The sequence below is a fragment of the Homarus americanus genome, unplaced genomic scaffold, assembly GCF_018991925.1.
Source record: "Homarus americanus isolate GMGI-L3 unplaced genomic scaffold, GMGI_Hamer_2.0 scaffold38868, whole genome shotgun sequence".
In the NCBI taxonomy this organism is placed as follows: Eukaryota; Metazoa; Arthropoda; class Malacostraca; order Decapoda; family Nephropidae; genus Homarus; species Homarus americanus.
In genome coordinates, this window is record NW_024757723.1 from 7,235 (window position 1) to 25,943 (window position 18,709).

The 18,709-nt window shown below is 48.3% G+C and overlaps 1 protein-coding gene across 1 annotated transcript; it reads right to left on the reverse strand.

Annotated features, from left to right (window-relative positions):
• Positions 1-375: 375 nt before the first annotated feature.
• Positions 376-4,287, reverse strand: LOC121857625 (protein inscuteable homolog). Its single transcript, XM_042353685.1, has 6 exons — positions 3,653-4,287; positions 2,566-2,737; positions 2,210-2,385; positions 1,846-2,024; positions 1,512-1,635; positions 376-1,269 (listed from the first exon to the last, which is right to left on the reverse strand). Exons 1-6 carry the CDS (start codon positions 3,926-3,928, stop codon positions 1,138-1,140), a joined length of 1,059 nt encoding a protein of 352 aa, XP_042209619.1. The 5' UTR covers positions 3,929-4,287; the 3' UTR covers positions 376-1,137.
• Between the last annotated feature and the right edge of the window lie 14,422 nt (positions 4,288-18,709).

Consider the following 18,709-nt stretch of genomic DNA (forward strand, 5'->3'; position numbering starts at 1 on the left):
CCACACTAGAGGGCATCGAACCAGTGTCCTCAAGATGAACACCCACCCCCAATGGTCAGTGTCCCGGGCCAGTCAATAACCTAACCTAACCTAACCTAAACAAACCGAGTACACTGCAGGTATGGTCGTATTTGCGTCAGGCAGCTTCATGGATGTTGATTCTGATTGGCTCATTTGTGGATTGTATGATTGACTAACTAACTAACTAACTAACTAACTAACTAACTAACTAACTACCTAACTAACTAACTAACCTAAACTAACCAACAACCATAAAACTCCATAATATATTAAAGAAAATCTTCAACAGGATTTAAAACACACAATAAAACACCTTATCCATTACGTCATCTCTATTATAACATATATACATATAATATAATACAAAGAAATACGCACAAACAAGAGATGAAATATACAGTATATATATATATCAATACGGGATATAAAGTTGATATATTTTATTTGGTGAAAATAACGTGACTAGTGAAAAAAGATATGAATGGTTAATAGGTTCCTCTAATAGAACCACCCCATTCATTCAATACCCATTTAATATCTTCATTCAAACTCTTCATTCATAAACTACGTAAAGAAATTGGGTGGGATTAATATTATTTTTTTGTGTATATTATTATTATTTGTTTTTTTAGATGGGATGGTGGTTATGTTGTGGGTGGGGTGTGGGTAGGGAGGGTTGTGTGGGTGGGGAGGGTTGTGTGGGTGTGGGGTGTGTGGGTGTCAGAACATGATATAGTTAAGGTGTTAGATCAAATTACTCTTGGTATACACTCGTTCTCTCCTCTCGTACAATAACAACAACATGACAGAAAGTTCAGAAGAATACAACAATTATTGAGCTCAGTTATTTGGTCCTCCTCAAGACGAACTAGGAGGACGTGTTCTGAAGTCTCCTCTCTGGTATGTCTCCATGGCATCAGAGAGGACAAGGACCACAGCAGCATAGGAGAAGGTGTGGTGGTGTGTGTCCCTATGCTGTGGCTGTGGAAGGTGTGGCTGTGGAAGGTGTGGCTCAAGAACGCAGTGTCGATGTTTCTCTCCACTATGTAAGGACCATAGCGGGAGAAGACAGGGGGTTCCCAGTACTGCAGAAGGGCTGTTGCTGGGGTCATCCTTCTACACGTAGCTCTCCTGACGGGAGGAGTAGATGAGGAAGGAGTCCAGCAGGCGAGGCTCCACCAACTCGGCGGCGTCCATCCCTCGTAGTTCCTCAGAGCCCATTGACGACGCCATCTTCCGCAGCGCCGCCTGGAGGGGCACACAACACATCATGGTTAGTTATGTTGGGTGAAGGAAGAGTTGTGTAGTCCAATGCCCACAATATCTTCATATACCTGAATTACTCCACTAATTATACATGTATGCTAATATTTACAGTAGTATTAAAACACATCTCAAAAATATGCCTAAAGTTTATAGAATCGATTCAGTTAGAAAAAAAAGAACTTCGTTGCTTGAGGTTAACCTGAGTAGTTGGAGGCAGGACTCACCAGGCAGGCGACGAGGACGGCGTCGCTGTGGTTACGTTCTTGTTCGTCTTTACACAGCCTCACCAGACGCTCCGCCCCGCCCAGCTCCACCACCTGCCGCGCCACACTCGACTCACGACACAACCTGACGGAGGAGGAACCACCAGTTATCTTACTGCTGCTACACAAGAGTTACTGGTAGACCATCACGTTGTTTTGTGTTAGGGACTTGTAAAGATTCTACAAGATGAATATTAAGCAATGTTTGATTTTCTCTAATAGTGAAGACTAATGAAGGAACACAACCTTGTCTCCGACAAACAAATAATCAACAAGACGCAGGTAAGTGACTCACCTGGAGATGGCGATGGCGGACTTCTGTTGGACCCGCTCTGCCGTGGCCACTTCTGGGAGGCGGTGGGTGGGCGCCGGGCGGGTGTTGAGCAGCGCCAGTAGGACGCCCACGCCTCCGCCCGCAACGACTTCTTCTGCTGCCTCCTGAGACCCCGCCAGGTTGGCCAACACCGTCGCGATCTGTCACAACACCAACAACAGTATGTTAAAACCTTCCTGACTGGCCTCACCACAGAGCTCTTCTCCCTGAGTTACATAATCCTTAAACATCAAAGTCGTTGTTGATGACGTGACTCGTGGTTGTCTTAGGCCACATACACACGTTAGAGCCTCACAGTTACCTGTTTCCTGGTTAAGGACCTCACCTGGTCTTTGGTGAAGATGGATATATTGGGGTTATTGTGGGCGGCCTTCAGCAGGACGCGGGCGGTGTCAGCTGCCCTCATAGCTCCCACACATCCACCGTCCAGGAAGGTCAAGTTTGCCAGCGCCGCCGATGCTAACAGGAAGATCTCGGCGGAACGTGTCTCCTTCGCCAGATCTACACATAAAAGCAGGAGTTACACGAGGCTCGAAATGTCACGTATAGAAACTTAAGTCAGTAAAGAGTAACAGACAAACAAGAAAAATAATACAGCTATTTTACTGAATTCATTAAAATTGTGTTAAGATCGGGTACAGGTGAGTTACTTCAGGTACAGGTGAGTGGGCGTTGTGTTACCTGTGAGGGCGGCCACGATGGGGCGCATGTGGGCGTGGAGAGCCGCCAGACGGTGGGTGTTCTCCACCCAGGGGGAGGTGATCTGCGCCAGCACCCCGGCCGCCTCACTCCGCTCCTCCTCCAGGCAGTCCTCGTCACACAACACTTCCGCCACGACCTCCACACCTCCAGCCTGGTGAGACATGATGGTTATGTTACTACCTCACACCTCCACACCTCCAGCCTGGTGAGACATGATGGTTATGTTACTACCTCACACCTCCACACCTCCAGCCTGGTGAGACATGATGGTTATGTTACTACCTCACACCTCCACACCTCCAGCCTGGTGAGACATGATGGTTATGTTACTACCTCACACCTCCACACCCAGCCTGGTGAGACATGATGGTTATGTTACTACCTCACACCTCCACACCTCCAGCCTGGTGAGACATGATGGTTATGTTACTACCTCACACCTCCACACCTCCTCTACCACCTTCACCACCGCCAGAGGCAGTCAGGGAATGCGAAGAGGAAGGAGGAGGTAAGGAAAGGGTGGGGCTAACAGAGGGAGGCAGGGGAGGGAACTGGTCTAACCTGAAATGGTCACACTGCCAAGGCTGTCAAGAGGTAGGGAGGGGTTATACCAGTGTGATGGGAACTAAAAGATATGGGAAGTCGAGATGGAGTTGTTCCTTTAGATGTGTGTGCGCGCGTGTGTGTGTGTGTGTGTGTGTGTGTGTGTTTGTATGTATGTGTGTGTGTGTGGGTAGATTTGATTATGCAATGGTGGAGCTTTTGTATAGAGTGAGGTGTGAAGTGGTTGTAGGGGGTGTGGTTGTGTGTGGTGGTGTGGTAAGGGAGATGGTGGGGACTTGGTGGTAGTGTGTAGTGTTTGGGGTTGTTTATGTGTGGTTGTGTGGTGGTAAGAGGGATGGTAGTGTGGTGGTGGTAGGGGTGGTAGGGGAGATGGTTGAATGGCGTCGACAACAGACTAGAACAATGGTGTTATAATGCATCTATATCACGTAACTCCACTTCATCTCCTCCTTCTCATTAACTAAGACGCAGGAAGTAACCAGGTATGGGAAGTGTCACTCACCTTCTCCAGCTCCACGATGCCGTCCACGACACAGCAGACGGTGGCCAGAGCTCTGAGGGCCGCCACACGCACATGACTTAGTCGAGGCTCCAGGCACACCCCCAGCAGGCCCCTCACGCCCCCAAGACGCGCTATGAGGCGACAGATATGCCCGCCGTCCACACCCAACGCCGTGAGATGTGACACGGCAGCGCTAACCTCCTCCTCCTTCGACTCCTCCAGCACCCGCACCACCACCTGCAGGAGGACGCCACCACATGGGTCATCAAAGGTCATGAAAATCAATGTGGAAAAAAAACATCTACTTCATCAGAGGTCAATTGTAACAAGTTAATAAGGGTTTAACTACCAAACACAGCGTGATGGCGGTCTCACGTACACTAGTTCATCGTGTCGCGCATTCTCAGATCAGATGCTGGTTGTGAGGTGATCAGAGGTCGCTAGTGATTATTGGCTATGTCAGGTATTACCAATAATGGGAAAGGTCAGACCAGGAAGAGAAGTACTACATAGCGGGGTTCTGTATCATCTTATAATTCTACATAATTTCCTTCTTGTGGTGTTACAAATGGTGGGAGAAATAGATGTTTGGCTGAAGTGTTTTGGGGGAGTGTACAGAACCCTGGCATGTAGAGGGGGAGCAGTGCCACCCGGCCCTAGACACTCACCATGATCACTGAGTGCCACCTGGCCCGCGACACTCACCATGATCACTGAGTGCCAACAGTGCCACCTGGCCCGCGACACTCACCATGATCAGTGAGTGCCAACAGTGCCACCTGGCCCGAGACACTCACCATGATCACTGAGTGCCAACAGTGCCACCTGGCCCGCGACACTCACCATGATCAGTGAGTGCCAACAGTGCCACCTGGCCCTCGACACTCACCATGATCAGTGAGTGCCAACAGTGCCACCTGGCCCGCGACACTCACCATGATCAGTGAGTGCCAGCAGTGCCACCTGGCCCGCGACACTCACCATGATCAGTGAGTGCCAGCAGTGCCACCTGGCCCTCGACACTCACCATGATCAGTGAGTGCCAACAGTGCCACCTGGCCCGCGACACTCACCATGATCAGTGAGTGCCAACAGTGCCACCTGGCCCTAGACAGTCACCATGATCAGTGAGTGCCAACAGTGCCACCTGGCCCTCGACACTCACCATGATCAGTGAGTGCCAACAGTGCCACCTGGCCCGCGACACTCACCATGATCAGTAGTGCCAGCAGTCGCCACCCCTGGCCCGTGACACTCACCATGATCGGTGAGTGCCAGCAGTGCCAACAGTGCCACCGGAGTACCTCGACAGTCACCATGATCCAGTGAGGTGCCAGCAGTGCCAACAGGTGCCAGCGAGGGTGCCAGCAGTGCCACAGCCCCTTGACAGTCACCATGATCAGTGAGTGCCAGCAGTGCCAACAGTGCCAACAGTGCCAACAGTGCCACCTGGCCCTCGACATACAATGATCCAGTGAGTGCCAGCAGTGCCACCTGGCCCTCGACACTCACACCATGATCGTGAGAGTGCCAACAGTGCCACTGGCCCGCGACACTTACAATGATCAGTGAGTGCCAACAGTGCCAACAGTGCCAACAGTGCCACCTGGCCCTCGACAGTCACCATGATCAGTGAGTGCCAACAGTGCCACCTGGCCCGCGACACTTACAATGATCCGGTGAGTGCCAACAGTGCCAACAGTGCCACCTGGCCGCGACGCCCCACAATGATCAGTGAGTGCCAACGGTGCCAACAGTGCCAACAGTGCCAACAATGCCACCTGGCCCTCGACAGTCACCATGATCAGTGAGAGGTGCCAGCAGTGCCACCTTGCCCGCGACTTGCCCACAATGATCAGTGAGGTGCCAACAGTGCCAACAGTGCCACCCGGCCTCGACACTCACCGCGGTCGGTGAGTGCCAACAGTGCCACCTGGCCCGCGACGCCCACAATGATCAGTGAGTGCCCTTGCCACCTGGCCCTCGACACTCACCATGATCAGTGAGTGCCAACAGTGCCACCCTGGCCCGCGACACTTACAATGATCAGTGGTACCAGCAGTGCCAACAGTGCCACCTGGCCTCGGCACTCACCATGATCAGTGAGAGTGCCAACAGTGCCACCTGGCCTAGACACTCACCATGATCAGTGAGGTGCCAACAGTGCCACCTGGCCCGTGACACTCACCATGATCAGTGAGTGCCAACAGTGCCACCTGGCCCGCGACACTCCACCATGATCCAGTGAGTGCCAACTTAAGTGCCAACAGTGCCACCTGGCCACTCCGGCACTCACCATGATCAGTGAGTGCCAGCAGTGCCACCTGGCCCGTGACACTCACCATGATCAGTGAGTGCCAGCAATTCTCCTGGCCTCGACACTCTGATCAGTGAGGTGCCAGCAGTGCCAACAGTGCCTGGCCCTCGACACTCACCATGATCAGTGAGGTGCCAGCAGTGCCACCTGGCCCTCGACACTCACCATGATCAGTGTGAGTGCCAGCAGTGCCACCTGGCCGCGACAGTCACCATGATCAGTGAGTGCCAACAGTGCCAACAGTGCCACCTGGCCCTCGACACTCACCATGATCAGTGAGTGCCAACAGTGCCACCAGGCCCTCGACGATCACCATGATCAGTGAGTGCCAGCAGTGCCACCTGGCCTCGACACTTACAATGATCAGTGAGTACCAACAGTGCCACCAGGCCCTCGTGACACTCACCATGATCAGTGAGTACCAGCAGGTGCCACCCAGGCCTCGACGGTCACTGATCAGTGAGTGCCAGCAGCCTGCAGTGCCACAGCCCTCGGCAGTCACCATGATCAGTGAGTGCCAACGAAAGTGCCAGCAGTGCCACCTGGCCCTCGACACTCACCATGATCAGTGAGGTACCCAGCAGTGCCACCTGGCCCTCGACAGTCACCATGATCCGGTGAGGTGCCAGCAGTGCCCACCAGGCCCTCGACAGTCACCATGATCAGTGAGAGTGCCAACAGTGCCACCTGGCCCTCGACAGTCACCATGATCAGTGAGGTGCCAACGTGCCACCAGGCCCTCGGCCAGTCCACCATGATCAGTGGGGGGTACCCAGCAGGTGCCAAGTGCCTGGCCCTCGACAGTCACCGCGATCAGTGAGTGCCAGCAGTGCCACCAGGCCCTCGACAGTCACCATGATCAGTGAGTGCCAGCAGTGCCAACAGGTGCCTGGCCCTCGACACTCACCATGATCGGTAGTGCAGCAGTGCCACCAGGCCCTCGACAGTCACCATGATCAGTGAGTGCCAACAGTGCACCACCTGGCCCTCGACAGTCACCATGATCCAGTGAGGTGCCAACGGTGCCTGGGCCTCGACAGTCACCATGATCAGTGAGTGCCAGCAGTGCCAACAGTGCCACCTGGCCCTCGACAGTCACCATGATCAGTGAGTGCCAACAGTGCCACCAGGCCCTCGACGAGTCACCATGATCAGTGAGTGCCAACAGTGCCAACAGTGCCACCTGGCCCTCGACACTCACCATGATCAGTGGTGCCAGCAGTGCCACCAGGCCCTCGACAGTCACCGCATGATCGGTGAGTGCCAACAGTGCCAACGAATTGCCACCTGGCCCTCGACGCACTCATGATCAGTGAGTGCCAACAGTGCCACCTGGCCCTGGAGCAGTCACCATGATCAGTGAGTGCCAGCAGTTGCCAACAGTGCCACTGGCCCTCGACAGTCTGCCATGATCCAGTGAGTGCCAACGCAGTGCCACCTGGCCTCGACAGTCACCATGATCAGTGAGTGCCAGCAATTACCTGGCCCTCGACACTCACCATGATCAGTGAGGTGCCAGCAGTGCCACCTGGCCTCGACACTCCACCATGATCAGTGATTGAGTACCAACAGTGCCACCTGGCCTCGACACTCACAATGATCAGTGAGAGTGCCAGCAGTGCCACCTAGCCCTCGACACTCACCATGATCAGTGAGTGCCAACAGTGCCACCTGGCCCTGCGACACTCACCGCCGATCAGTGGTGCCAGCGAACCGCAGGCCCGACACCCACAATGATCAGTGAGTGCCCCAACAGGTGCCACCTGGCCCGCGGCACTTACAGTATTGATCAGTGAGTGCCAGCAGTGCCACCTGGCCCTCGACACTCACCGCGTCAGTGGTACCAGCAGTGCCACCTGGCCCTAGACACTCACCATGATCACTGAGTGCCAACGGTACCACCTGGCCCTCGACACTCACCATGATCCGAGTAGAGTGCCAGCAGTGCCACCTGGCCCTCGACACTCACCATGATCAGTGAGGTGCCAGCAGTGCCACCTGGCCCTCGACACTCACCGCGGTCACTGAGTGCCAGCAGTGCCACCCTGGCCCTCGACACTCACCATGATCACTGAGTGCCAACAGTGCCACCTGGCCCGTGACACTCACCATGATCAGTGAGTGCCAGCAGTGCCACCTGGCCCTCGACACTTACAATGATCAGTAGTGCCAGCAGTGCCACCTGGCCCCTCGACACTTTCACCATGATCAGTGAGTGCCAGCAGTGCCACCTGGCCTCGACACTCACCATGATCAGTGAGTGCCAACAGTGCACCACCTGGCCCTCAGCACTCACCATGATCACTGAGTGCCAACGAGGTGCCACCTGGCCCTGGAGCACTCACAGTGATCCAGTGAGTGCCAACGAGATACCACCTGGCCCTCGACACTCACCATGATCAGTGAGTGCCAGCAGTGCCACCTGGCCCTCGGCACTCACACCATGATCAGTGAGTGCCAGCAGTGCCACCTGGCCCTCGACACTCACCATGATCACTGAGTGCCAGCAGTGCCACCCAGCCTCGACACTCACCATGATCAGTGAGTGCCAACAGTGCCACCTGGCCCGCGACACTCACCATGATCACTGAGTGCCAACAGTGCCACCTGGCCGTGACACTCACCATGATCAGTGAGTACCAACAGTGCCACCTGGCCCTCGACACTCACCACCATGATCAGTGAGTGCCAACAGTGCCAACAGTGCCAACGGTGCCAACAGTGCCACCTGGCCCTCGACACTCACCATGATCGGTGAGTGCCAACAGTGCCACCTGGCCCGTGACACTCACCGCCAGTCAGTGAGTGCCAGCAGTGCCACCTGGCCCTCGACACTCTACACCATGATCGAGTGAGTACCAGCAGTGCCACCTGGCCCGTGACACTCACCATGATCAGTGAGGTGCCAGCAGTACCACCTGGCCTCGACACTCACCATGATCCCGGTGGTACCAGCAGTGCCACCTGGCCCTCGACACTCACCATGATCAGTGAGTGCCAGCAGTGCCACCTGGCCCTCGACACTCCTGCCATGATCAGTGAGTGCCAGCAGTACCACCTGGCCCTCGGCACTCACCATAGTCAGTGAGGTGCCAGCAGTGCCACCTGGCCCTCGACACTCACCATGATCAGTGAGTACCAACAGTGCCACCCTGGCCCTCGACACTCACCGCCCGATCCAGTGAGTACCAACAGTGCCACCTGGCCCTCGACGCCACCATGATCAGTGAGTGCCAACAGTGCACCACCTGGCCCCTCGACACTCACCGCCGATCCCGGTGAGGTGCCAACGGGTGCCACCTGGCCTCGGCACTCACCGCGGTCAGTGAGGTCCAGCAGTGCCTACCTGGCCCTCACGACACTCACCGATCAGTGAGTGCCAGCAGTGCCAACAGTGCCAACAGTGCCAACAGTGCCACCTGGCCTCGAGCACTTACAATGATCAGTGAGTGCCAACGATGCCACCTCGACACTCACCATGATCAGTGAGTACCAGCAGTGCCACCTGGCCCTCGGCACTCACATGATCAGTGAGTGCCAACAGTGCCAACAGTGCCAACAGTGCCAACAGGTGCCACCTGGCCCTCGACACTCACCATGATCCAGTGAGTGCCAGCAGATACTTAACAGTGCCCAGCAGTGCCAACAGTGCCACCAGGCCCTCGACAGTCACCACTTGATCAGTGAGGTGCCAACAGTGCCAACAGTGCCACCTGGCCACACTCTGTAATCTCACGGCTCAGCATGAGGTCCATAGCTTGGTGAAGAGGCGTGACCCAGCGCCGTCACCACCTGCACCACCTGGCGGGTCGTGTTGTGGTCGAGGTCGTCGCCGTCGAGGTCGTTGCTACACACACTCGTCAGTCGTTCACAGATCTGATGAATCACCTTACTCTGACGACGGGACGACTGTAAACAATAACAACAACAACAACAGTTACTCCAGTTATAATGATTAATACAACAACAACAACAACAACAACAACAGTTACTACCAGTTATAATGATTAATACAACAACAACAACAACAACAACAACAACAGTTACTACCAGTTATAATGATTAAACAACAACAGTTACTACCGGATAATGATTAAAACAACAACAACAACAACAACACTTACTACCAGTTATAATGATTAATACAACAACAACAACAACAACAGCAGTTACTACCAGTTATAATGATTAATACAACAACAACAACAACAACAACAACAACAACAACAGTTACTACCAGTTATAATGATTAATACAACAACAACAACAATAAAGTCTAAGATAATATTAATCAACAACAACAACAACAGTTACTACCGGTTATAATGATTAATACAACAACAACAACAACAACAACAACAGTTACTACCGGTTATAATGATTAATAACAACAACAACAACAACAACAACAACAGTTACTACCAGTTATATAATGATTAATACAACAACAACAGTTACGAACCAGTTATAATGATTAATACAACAACAACAACAACAGTTACTACCAGTTATAATAGATTATATAACAACAACAACAACAGTTACTAACAGTTATAATGATTAATACAAAACAACAACAACAACAAATAAACAGTTACTACCAGTTATAGTGATTAATACAACAACAACAACAACAGTTACTACCAGTTATAATGATTAATACAACAACAACAACAACAACAACAGTTACTACCAGATATAATGATTAATACAACAACAACAACAACAACAACAACAACAGTTACTACCAGATATAATGATTAATACAACAACATCAACAACAACAACAACAACAGTTACTACCAGTTATAATGATTAATACAACAACAACAACAACAACAACAACAACAATAACAACAACGGTTACTACTACCAGATATAATGATTAATTCAACAAAAACAACAACAAAAAACAGTTACTACCAGTTATAATGATTAATACAACAACAACAACAACAGTTACTACCAGTTATAATGATTAATACAACAACCAACAACAACAACAACAACAACAGTTACTACCAGTTATAATGATTAATACAACAACAACAACAACAACAACAACAACAGTTACTACCAGTTATAATGATTAATACAACAACAACAACAAAAAACAACAACAACAGTTACTACCAGTTATAATGATTAATACAACAACAACAACAACAACAACAGTTACTACCAGTTATAATGATTAATACAACAACAACAACAACAACAACAACAACAGTTACTACAGTTATAGATTAATACAACAACAACAACAACAATAACCAGTTAATATTATAATGATTAATACAACAACAACAACAACAACAACAACAAATGTTACTACCAGTTATAATGATTAATACACAACAACAACAACAACAGTTACTACCAGTTATAATGATTAATACAACAACAACAACAACAACAACAACAACAACAGTTACTACCAGTTATAATGATTAATACAACAACAACAACAACAACACGTACTACCAGTTATAATGATTAATACAAATAACAACAACAACAACAACAGTTACTACCAGTTATAATGATTAATACAACAACACAACAACAACAACAACAACAACAACAACAGTTACTACCAGTTATAATGATTAATACAACAACAACAACAACAACAACAACAACAGTTACTAACGGTTATAATGATTAATACAACAACAACAACAACAACAACAACGAGTTACTACCAGTTATATTGATTAATACAACAACAACACAACAGCAAACTCCACAACAGTTACAACCAGTTATAATGATTAATACACAACAACAACAACAGTTACTACCGGTTATAATGATTAATACAACAACAACAACAACAGTTACTAACAGTTATAATGATTAATACAACAACAACAACAACAACAACAGTTACTACCAGTTATAATGATTAATACAACAACAACAACAACAGTTACTACCAGTTATAATGATTAATAACAACAACAACAAAGTTACTACCAGATATAATGGTTAATACAACACAACAACAACAACAACAAGTTACCAGATATAATGATTAATACAACAACATCAACAACAACAACAACAACAGTTACTACCAGTTATAATGATTAATACAACACAACAACAACAACAACAACAACAACAACAACAACGGTTACTACCAGATATAATGATTAATACCAACAACAACAACAACAACAACAACAGTTACTACCAGTTATAATGATTAATACAACAACAACAGTTATACCAGTTATAATGATTAATACAACAACAACAACAACAACAGTTACTACCAGTTATAATGATTAATACAACACAAACAAACAACATTATAGTTATATATTAATACAACAACAACAACAACAACAACAACAGTTACTACCAGTTATAATGATTAATACACAACAACAACAACAACAGTTACTACCAGTTATAATGATTAATACAACAACAACAAAACAACAACAACAACAGTTGCTACCAGTTATAATGATTAATACAACAACATCAACAACAACAACAACAGTTACTGGTTATAATGATTAATAAAACAACAACAACAAAAAGTTACTACCAGTTATAATGATTAATACAACAACAACAACAACAACAACAACAACAATAACGTTACTACCAGATATAATGATTAATACAACAACAACAACAACAACAACAACAACAGTTACTACCGGTTATAATGATTAATACAACAACAACAACAACAGTTACTACCAGTTATAATGATTAATACAACAACAAACAACAACAACAGTTACTACAGTTATAATGATTAATACAACAACAACAACAACAACAACAACAACAAAGTTACTACCAGTTATAATGATTAATACAACAACAACAACAACAACAACAACAGTTACTACCATTTATAATGATTAATACAACAACAACAACAACAAACAACAACGTTACTACCGGTTATAATGATTAATACAACCAACAACAACAGCAGGTTACCAGTTATAATGATTAATAACACAATAACAGAACAGCAACAGTTACTACAGTTATAATGATTAATACAACAACAACAAGCAACAGCAACAACAACAGTTACTACCGGTTATAATGATTAATACAACAAAACAACAACAACAAACAACGTTTGTTGGTTATACAACAACAGCAACAGCAGTTACTGGTTAAAGTTAATACAACAACAACAACAGCAACAGCAGTTACTGGCAGTTATAATGATTAATACAACAACAACAATAGCAACAGAACAACAACAGCAACAGTTACTACCAGTTATAATGATTAATACAACAACAACAACACAGTTCTACCAGTTATAATGATTAATACAACAACAACAACAACAACAACAACAACAACAGTTACTAAAGTTATAATGATTAATACAGCAACAACAACAGCAATCAACAACACAGCAACAACAACAACAACAACAACAACAACGGTTACTAACAGTTATAATGATTAATACAACAACAACAACAACAACATCAGCAACAGCAGAACAGCAACAGCAGCAACAACAACAGTTACTGCGTTGTGATTAATAACAACAACAACAACAGCAACAACAACAACAACAACAACAACAGTTACTACCAGATATAATGATTAATACAACATCAGCAACAACAGCAACAACAGCAGTTACTACCAGTTATAATGATTAATACAACAACAACAACAACAACAACAACAGTTACTAACAGTTATAATGATTAATACACAACAACAACAACAACAACAACAGTTACTACCAGTTATAATGATTAATACAACATCAGCAAAGCAGCAACAAACAGCAACAACAACAGTTACTACCGGTTATAATGATTAATACAACAACAACAACAGCAACAACAGTTACTACCGGTTATAATGTTAATACAAACAACAACAACAACATCATAAACAACAACAACAACAACAGTTACTACCAGATATAATGATTAATACAACAACAACAACAACAGAACAACAGTTACTACCGGTTATAATGATTAATACAACAACAGCAACAACAATAACAACAACAGTTACTACCAGTTATAATGATTAATACAACAACAACAACAACAACAATAACAACAACAGTTACTACAGTTATATAGTTATGCACAACAACATCAACAGTTATAGTTATAGTATTGATTTGCAACAAAAATAAAACGTTACTAAGTATAATTAATACAACAACAACAACAACAACAACAACAACAGTTACTACCAGTTATAATGATTAATACAACAACAACAACAACAACAACAACAACAGCAGTTACTACCGGTTATAATGATTAATACAACAACAACAACAGAGTTACTAGCAGTTATAATGATTAATACAACAACAACAAAAAAACAACAACAACAACAACAACAACAGCAACAGAGTTACTACCGGTTATAATGATTAATACAACACAACAACAACAACCAACAACAACAACAACAACAAAAAAGTTATACCAGTTTGATTAATACAAAACAACAACAACAAAACGTTATACGTTATAATTTAATCAACAACACAACAACAACAACAACAACAAAACAACAGGTTACTACCAGTTATAATGATTAATACAACAACAACAACAACAACAACAACAACAACAACAGTTACTACCGTTATAATGATTAATACAACAACAACATCACAACAGCAACAGCAACAACAACAACAGCAGCAGTTGCTACTGGTTATAATGATTAATACAACAACAACAACACAACAACAGCAAAAACAGCGGTTACTACCGTTATAATGATTAATACAACAACACAACAGTTCTACCGTTATAATGATTCAACAACAACAACAACAGCAACAACAACAACAGCAACAACAGCAGCAGTTACTGCCGGTTATAATGATTAATACAGCAACAACAACAACAGCAAAACAGCAGTTGCTACCGGTTATATTGATTAATACAACAGCAACAACAACACAACGCAACAGTTGATAACGGTTATAATAGTTAATGCTGCAACAAAGCAACAACAACAGACAACAGGTTGCTGCGTTATAATAATTTACAACAACACAACAACAACAACAACAACAACAACAACAGCAGTTACTACGGTTATAATGATTAACAACAACAACAACAACAACAACAACAACAACAACAACAGCAACAACAACAACAACAACAACAACAACAACAACAACAACAAAAAGAACAACTGCAACAACAACAGCAAAATTACTACTAATTATATAATATATGAAGGTCAGGGGACTCACCTGGGGCTGGAGGGGGTTATCAGGGGACTCACCTGGGGCTGGAGGTAGTTATCAGGGGACTCACCTGGGGCTGGAGGTAGTTTATCAGGGGACTCACCTGGGGCTGGAGGTAGTTATCAGGTGACTCACCTGGGGCTGGAGGTAGTTATCAGGGGACTCACCTGGGGCTGGAGGTAGTTATCAGGGACTCACCTGGGGCTGGAGGTAGTTATCAGGGACTCACCTGGGGCTGGAGGTAGTTATCAGGGACTCACCTGGGGCTGGAGGTAGTTATCAGGGGACTCACCTGGGGCTGGAGGTAGATATCAGGAGACCACCTGGGGCTGGAGGTAGTTATCAGGGGAATCACCTGGGGCTGGAGGTAGTTATCAGGGGACTCACCTGGGGCTGGAGGAAGTTATCAGGGCCTCACCAGGGGCTGGAGGTAGTTATCAGGGGACTCACCTGGGGATGGAGGTGAAATCGGGGACTCACCTGGGGCTGGGGTAGCTATCAGGGGACTCATTTGGGGCTGGAGGTAGTTATCAGGGGACTCACCTGGGGCTGAAGGTAGTTATCAGGGGACTCACCTGGGGCTGGAGAGGTGGTTATCAGGGGACTCTGGGGCTGGAGGTAGTTATCAGGGGACTCACCTGGGGCTGGAGGTAGTTATCAGGGGACTCACCTGGGGCTGGAGGTAGTTATCAAGGGCCTCACCTGGGGCTGGAGGTAATTTTCAGGCTCACCTGGGGCTGGAGGAGGTAGTTATCAGGGGACTCACCTGGGCTGGAGGTAGTTATCAGGGCTAACCTGGGAGTGGGAGGTAGTTATCAGGGGACTCACCTGGGGCTGGAGGTATTTATCAGGGGCCTCACCTGCGGCTGGAGGTAGTTATCAAGGGAATCAACTGGGGCTGGAGGTAGTTATCAGAGGCCTCACTGGGGCTGGAGGTAGTTATGAAGGGACTCCCTGGGGCTGCAGGTAGTTATCAGGACTCACCTGGGGCTGGAGGTAGTTATCAGGGGACTCACCTGGTGCTGGAGGTAGTTATCAGGGGACTCACCTGGGGCTGGAGGTATTTATCAGGGACTCCCCTGGGGCTGGAGGAGTTATCAGGGATTCACCTGGGGCTGGAGGTATTTATCAAGGGACTCCCTGGGGCTGGAGGTAGTTATCAGGGGCTCACCTGGGGCTGGAAGTAGTTATCAGGGACTCACCTGGGGCTGAAGCTAGTTATCGGGGACTCACCTGGGGCTGGAGGTAGTTATCAGGGACTCACCTGGGTGCTGGAGGTAGTTATCAGGGGACTCACCTGGGGCTGGAGGTAGTTATCGGGACTCCCTGGGGCTGGAGGGAGTTATCAGGGGACTCACCTGGGGCTGGAGGTAGTTATCCTCACCTAGGGCTGGAGGTTTTATCAAGGACCCCTGGGGCTGGAGGTATTTATCAGGGGCCTCACCTGGGGCTGGAAGTAGTTATCAGGGACTCACCGGGCTGAAGGTAGTTATCAGGGGACTCACCTGGGGCTGGAGGTAGTTATCAGGGACTCACCTGGTGCTGGAGGTCTTTATCAGGGGACTCACCTGGGGCTGGAGGTATTTATCAGGACTCACCTGGGGCTGGAGGGAGTTATTAGGGACTCACCTGGGGCTGGAGGTAGTTATCTCACCTGGGGCTGGAGGTAGTTATCAGGGACTCACCTGGGGCTGGAGTAGCTATCAGGGACTCACCTGGGGCTGGAGAGCAGTTATCAGGGGACTCACCTGGGGCTGGAGGTAGTTATCAGGGACTCACCTGGGGCTGGAGGTAGTTATCAGGGGACTCACCTGGGGCTGGAGGTAGTTATCAGGGACTCACCTGGGGCTGGAGGTAGTTATCAGGGGACTCACCTGGGGCTGGAGGTATTTATCAGGGTCACCTGGGCTGGAGGTATTATGAGGACTCCTGGGGCTGGAGGGAGTTATAGGGACTCACCTGGGGCTGGAGGGTCTCACCGGGCTGGGTAGTTATCAGGGGACTCACCTGGGGCTGGAGGTAGTTATCAGGGACTCACCTGGGGCTGGAGGTAGTTATCAGGGACTCACCTGGGCTGGAGGTAGTTATCAGGGGACTCACCTGGGGCTGGAGGTAGTTATCAGGGGACTCACCTGGGGCTGGAGGTAGTTATCAGGGGACTCACCTGGGGCTGGAGGTGTAGTTATCAGGGGACTCACCTGGGGCTGGAGGTAGTTATCAGGGGACTCACCTGGGGCTGGAGGTAGTTATCAGGGGACTCACCTGGGGCTGGAGGTAGTTATCAGGGGACTCACCTGGGGCTGGAGGTAGTTATCAGGGGACTCACCTGGGGCTGGAGGAGTTATCGGACTCACCTGGGGCTGGAGGGGAGTTATCAGGGGACTCACCTGGGGCTGGAGGTAGTTATCAGGGGACTCACCTGGGGCTGGAGGGAGTTATCAGGGGACTCACCTGGGGCTGGAGGTAGTTATCAGGGGACTCACCTGGGGCTGGAGGGAGTTATCAGGGGACTCACCTGGGGCTGGAGGTAGTTATCAGGGGACTCACCTGGGGCTGGAGGTAGTTATCAGGGGACTCACCTGGGGCTGGAGGTAGTTATCAGGGGACTCACCTGGGGCTGGAGGAGTTATCAAGGACTCACCTGGGGCTGGAGGGAGTTATCAGGGGACTCACCTGGGGCTGGAGGTAGTTATCAGGGGACTCACCTGGGGCTGGAGGGAGTTATCAGGGACTCACCTGGGGCTGGAGGTAGTTATCAGGGACTCACCTGGGGCTGGAGAGGGAGTTATCAGGGGACTCACCTGGGGCTGGAGGTAGTTATCAGGGGACTCACCTGGGCTGGAGGTAGTTATCAGGGGACTCACCTGGGGCTGGAGGGGAGTTATCAGGGGACTCACCTGGGGCTGGAGGTAGTTATCAGGGGACTCACCTGGGGCTGGAGGTCGGGGTCAGCGGAGGTCCACTGGGTGGTATAGTCTCTGAGGAAGTTGTTGATGTGGCCCTAGAGGACCCGGCCAGGGCCGGCACCTGACGCAGCTCAACCACTCCAGCCGCCTGAAACACAACAACCAGGTGCTGGTATAGTGGTGCTGTAACACCAGGTATAGTGGTGCTGTAACACCAGGTATAGTGGTGCTGTAACACCAGGTATAGTGGTGCTGTAACACCAGGTATAGTGGTGCTGTAACACCAGGTATAGTGGTGCTGTAACACCAGGTATAGTGGTGCTGTAACCAGGTAATGTGTGGTAACACAGGTATAGTGGTGCTGTAACACCAGGTATAGTGGTGCTGTAACACCAGGTATAGTGGTGCTGTAACACCAGGTATAGTGGTGCTGTAACACCAGGTATAGTGGTGCTGTAACACCAGGTATAGTGGTGCTGTAACACCAGGTATAGTGGTGCTGCAACACCAGGTATGGTGGTGCTGTAATACCAGGTATATGTGGTGCTGTAACAGCAGGTATAGTGGTGCTGGTAACACCAGGTATAGTGGTG

Coding starts and splice junctions, on each gene's coding strand:
- LOC121857625 (XM_042353685.1), bottom strand. CDS start 3,928: ATGACCTTTGATGACCCATGTGGTGGCGTCCTCCTGCAGGTGGTGGTG. Junction 2,738..3,652: donor GCATCGTGGAGCTGGAGAAG/GTGAGTGACACT, acceptor ATGTCTCACCAG/GCTGGAGGTGTGGAGGTCGT. Junction 1,636..1,845: donor TCCGCCATCGCCATCTCCAG/GTGAGTCACTTA, acceptor CTCCTCCGTCAG/GTTGTGTCGTGAGTCGAGTG.